Source organism: Podarcis muralis, chromosome 13 (genome assembly GCF_964188315.1).
Source record: "Podarcis muralis chromosome 13, rPodMur119.hap1.1, whole genome shotgun sequence".
NCBI classification, from domain to species: domain Eukaryota; kingdom Metazoa; phylum Chordata; class Lepidosauria; order Squamata; family Lacertidae; genus Podarcis; species Podarcis muralis.
This window is the reverse complement of record NC_135667.1, coordinates 10,352,971-10,357,427: the sequence shown is the minus strand read 5'-3', so window position 1 is coordinate 10,357,427 and position 4,457 is coordinate 10,352,971. Positions and strand designations below refer to the sequence as shown.

The window sequence follows — 4,457 nt, the reverse complement described above, 5'->3', positions numbered from 1 at the left end:
TTATACCTTTCTTTGTGTTAGCTGCTCTCTGTTGTTCAGGTCAGGCCTCACCACAATAATGTAGCATTTAGGGGTGAAAATGCAAACCAGCAACCCAGCACCAGAAGCAAAGATGGAGAAGATCTCCACAGCCACCATGTATTTTCCTCTGGTGCTCAGGTAGGTTGGAATGAAGGAGAGCCAAACACTGCAGAAGACCAGCATGCTGAAGGTGATGAACTTGGCTTCGTTGAAAATGTCAGGCAACTTCCTGGCTAGAAAGGCCACCGTGAAGCTGATAGTGGCCAGGAAGCCCATGTAGCCCAAAACACAATAGAACATGGAGACTGACCCTTCATTGCAAAGAAATATGATTTCTTCAGGCATTGAGTGCATGTCCACATCTGGGAATGGGGGAGAGGTTGCCAGCCAGAGGACACAGATCCCTACTTGAACAATGGAGCAGGAAAAGACAATGGAATAAGCCAGTTCTTTGCCTACCCATTTCCTCATATTGGATCCTGGTTTGGTAGCCATGAATGCCAAAACCACCAATATGGTTTTGGCTAAGATGCTGGAGAGGGCCACAGAGAAGACAATACCAAAAGCAGTTTGTCGGAGAAGGCAAGTCACCATATTAGGTTTTCCGATAAACAACAAAGAAGAGAGGAAACACAAGAGGAGGGAGATAAGGAGACCATAGGTGAGGCTTCGATTGTTGGCTTTGACTATGGCTGTATTGCGATGCTTAATGAAGATGCTGAGCACCAGAATTGTGATCAGAGAGAATAGAAGCACAGAGGATGTTGAAACAATGGCCAAGGTTTCATCAAAGGCTAGGAAGTTTGGAATCTTAGGAATGCATAGATCCTGGCCGCTGTTTAGATACTGATCTGCTGGGCAACTGACACATGTTTCCATGTCTGAAAATACAAAAACAATGTGTGACAATTTGAAGTAACCAAAAATATTCTTAAGAATTCCACATCACTAGTCCATTGAGCATAGTGTTTTCTACATCAGAATGTATAAGAGCTTCAAGCCCCAATGTTTTTGTACTAGGTGTATCAAAAATAAAACTTGTGTATCAATACTGGAATTTTCTACATGGGTAACATCTTTTTTTTCTTTATTGTCTCCCTGCTTTTTCTTAGAGCCACATAAACAGTACAACAAAATGAGAAATGCATTGCAGCTGAAATATTGGATTTCAGAAAAGTGAATTTGATAAGACTTTCAGCCCCTTGGCAAACAACCTAATTCTTAGGGGAGGAAACACCACTTCTATTCCACCCCAATTCTGAAGAAGTTGGAGGTAAAATATATTAGCTTCCACTTAAAAAAGAAATCTTCAAGATGTTTTAAAGATTAAAATATATTGATGTGATCTATAAACAATGAGAAGCCTTCTCTCCTGCAGCAGTTCAATGTCAACAAAATTGCCAGGAGCCCAGAGGTTCTGCATTATCTTAAGAGGTCATCTCTAACCTTTCTCATTTGAAATCATTCCTTCTGGACATGGATCACAATCATAGCAGCAAAACTTCTCCCCCTCCTTCTTTTTCTTCCTGTAGCCAGGATGGCACTTGGCATTACATAGAGAAAGCGGTGGCACCTATGCAAAGAGATAGGAAGAGTTTGATATTATTATATTGTTTTGGGGAATTTATCAAATATCCAATATCAGGTGATTTAATAGTAAATAGGAGGACTAATAGCATGAAACGATTCGTAGGCACACAAGTGGCACATACAGTGGGGTAAAAAGCTGCTGTTCTAAGCATTATACAAACTTAAGAAGATGTCCGTATTCATGCCTGGACTATCCAACCTTTCAGCTGTGTTAGATTTCACCGCTGGCTTGGCCTTTTGCTGGAGTCACCACTTAACGGCATTTGCTTCAAGGAGTTCACATGGTGCTCCTTTGTGGTGGCACAAGGAATTAAAGGTATGCCATTATAGTGGTTCTGCTCCTACCTGCAGGGTCAGTACAAGAAACTAGCAATAGGAAATCATTCCATGACTTTTGGGTTCCGCTTTCCTGTTAGGCCACATCCTGTCTCAGAGAGAAATGCTTTCGGTTCCTATGCCTGACCTGTTCTGGGAGGAGTTGCATTCCGTTTGAAACAAGAGGTCTGGGAGCACTCCTCTATTCTAACTCATCACTAGTCTGAAGTGGTTTCAGGTGCTAGTAAATTTCAAAATGAATAATGTGTGAAGTGCTTTTGTTACATCCCATTTTGTGGATAGCCACTAATTCTGGGTTTTTAGGGACTGTGCCATTATTTCCATACCTTAGTGAAGCGTCTGTTCCATTTGATTCTGTCTTCATTAATGGTGAGCTCTTTGCCCGGAGGGGCCTGAGGATCCAAACTTCCCACTTTGACCCTGACATAGGAATTATTTGGGAAAGTGACCAAGTTGGTAATATCAAAGCCGGCTGCTAACTCTCCATATTCATTTAATGCAATTTCATCACCAGCACTGTTGTTGAATGAGATTCTCTGCAGGAATGAGTGGAGCTAAGTGGAAAGAGAATCGAAGTTAAACGCTTCAGTTCGCAATGGAGAGCATCCATATTCTAGTTGCACATACAAGAGGAGTAGGAAATCATGAATCAGTGCTGATTCAACACTCAACAGACTTGCATCAAGATATTATGGAGAGATGAAACCATACACCTGCTTGCTTGCGACCAGCCTTTGTCAAGATCCAAGAAAGGGAAGGGATTTGAGAAGTTATGTATGAGAAGAGATGGTAGCTTATATTCTTAAAGGATAGGAATGCAGTATGAGAACATTGGACTGGACCTTTTCATAGTTTATAGAGTGGATTTGAGCATGGTTGGATGTTGGATGCAGAGGAGTGGCAGGAAGCAGCAGATGGGTAACTCCCAAGGGACACCTCAAGGAAAGGAGGCTCAGAGCCAGGGGATTGGTGGCAGGATGACAAGGAGTGGTCAGTGGGCAAAGAGGGAGCCGACTGGGAGGAAGAGCTTTCAGATACAGAAGAGGCAACAGGGTTAAGGGAGCAGGAAGAGGATGCGCCAGACTGAAATCCAGACTAAGAGGCAGAGAAGGAGAAAGGAGAAAAGCAGAGTCTAGAGACAGTGATCACACAATTGCTAGCCTCTTCTGGGAACCTACCAGTGAGGCTTCAGGCCCCAGAAACCCCTGGTGGTTGGCATACAGGGAAAGATGAGGAGTTGGCGATGGGGCCTTCCAGGACGTGTCCAGGTAGTGGCAGCCGCCTGATGGGCTGCTCTTCTCTTTTCTCTTTGATATGAGGATCCCTGCAAAAGGCAGTGCCTGGGGGTTGGGGTCCTGGTTGTGCTCCCTTATAATTATGCACCTGGGGCCCCCAACCTTACACCACTGGGTAACTGGACAGGTAAGAGAGACAGAAAATTGGTGAGGGATGTGGATAGAAAATGGATGGGTTTTCAGTATGGAGAAGGTGGTTGGCACAGCTTCAGTTATGTGTAGTTTTTTCCTTATGTCATCTAAAGTCTGTTTAGTAGCATTATAGGAAATATTCTAATTCCCATCTTTGATAAAATTACTAAAGGTTTATTTTTTAATTTCTTAAGTTTTATTCTTTTATTTCTTTACTGATAATTAAATACCAACTCACATAATGTACCAATGCAGTGAATGCTTTGTAACAGAGAAGAATACCTGCCAAGGATCTGCATAGTGAGGAGAGAGTTTTCCCTGAGCATCTCTTCTGTTGTGAATGGTTCCAGCCAAGTGCATGCTATTTAAGGCATGAGCCAAAGCATAGACAGCATTATAGATACTGTAGCTGTGGCCAGTCATGCTCATTTCAAAATATGGTGCAGGAAGGCTCTCCAGCATTTCCTCTCCAGTACACACAGTTTTTGAGAGATTGGAATTTGGAAGTGAACAACTGAATGCATCTTCCCAGAAATCTTGGATAAAACCATCTGTCTCTGTCCATTGAGGATATACACTCTGAAGAAAGTCTTTAAAGTTGTGAATCTCTTTGAAGTGAATTGCAAAGGAGATAGCACCATGGAACATTCGTATATTAACAGTAAATTTTTGAAGGCTATATAATATGAAATCAATTTGGGTAGTTGTAATCCATACTGTTCCTTCACGTGAATTCTTTTGAGGAAATAGTAGCTGAGATAACTCCATTGTGCTTAAAGCAGCTGACAACCATATACTAAATCTACTTTCTCCATATACAAGAACTACATTGGTTCTGCTGGTTGTGAAAATTGGTAACCAGATCCTTGAGTCATGCAGTTGGTTACTGCTATAAATTAGATAGAGTTCCACTCTTTCTGTGAATGCTGAACAGATTCCATTCTTGAAAAGCATCGGCTCAATTGTCTGTAAGAAACGTTCTCCAGCTTCATTAGCTGGAGTCATGAGCCCAACCCATTTCCATCTGAAATGCAGAAGTAACTGGATAATTCCCTGATACTGAAGGTCTTCATTGGGGACCAT

General features: G+C 42.2%; 1 protein-coding gene across 1 annotated transcript; it reads right to left on the bottom strand.

The window, feature by feature from the left end:
• LOC144325269 (vomeronasal type-2 receptor 26-like) lies at positions 1 to 4,457 on the bottom strand. Its single transcript, XM_077918005.1, has 4 exons — positions 3,657 to 4,457; positions 2,274 to 2,501; positions 1,468 to 1,594; positions 1 to 902 (listed from the first exon to the last, which is right to left on the bottom strand). Exons 1-4 carry the CDS (start codon positions 4,455 to 4,457, stop codon positions 1 to 3), a joined length of 2,058 nt encoding a protein of 685 aa, XP_077774131.1.

Coding starts and splice junctions, on each gene's coding strand:
- LOC144325269 (XM_077918005.1), bottom strand. CDS start 4,457: ATGGTCCCCAATGAAGACCTTCAGTATCAGGGAATTATCCAGTTACTT. Junction 1,595..2,273: donor GGAACAGACGCTTCACTAAG/GTATGGAAATAA, acceptor CTCTTTGCATAG/GTGCCACCGCTTTCTCTATG. Junction 903..1,467: donor AATGATTTCAAATGAGAAAG/GTTAGAGATGAC, acceptor TTGTATTTTCAG/ACATGGAAACATGTGTCAGT.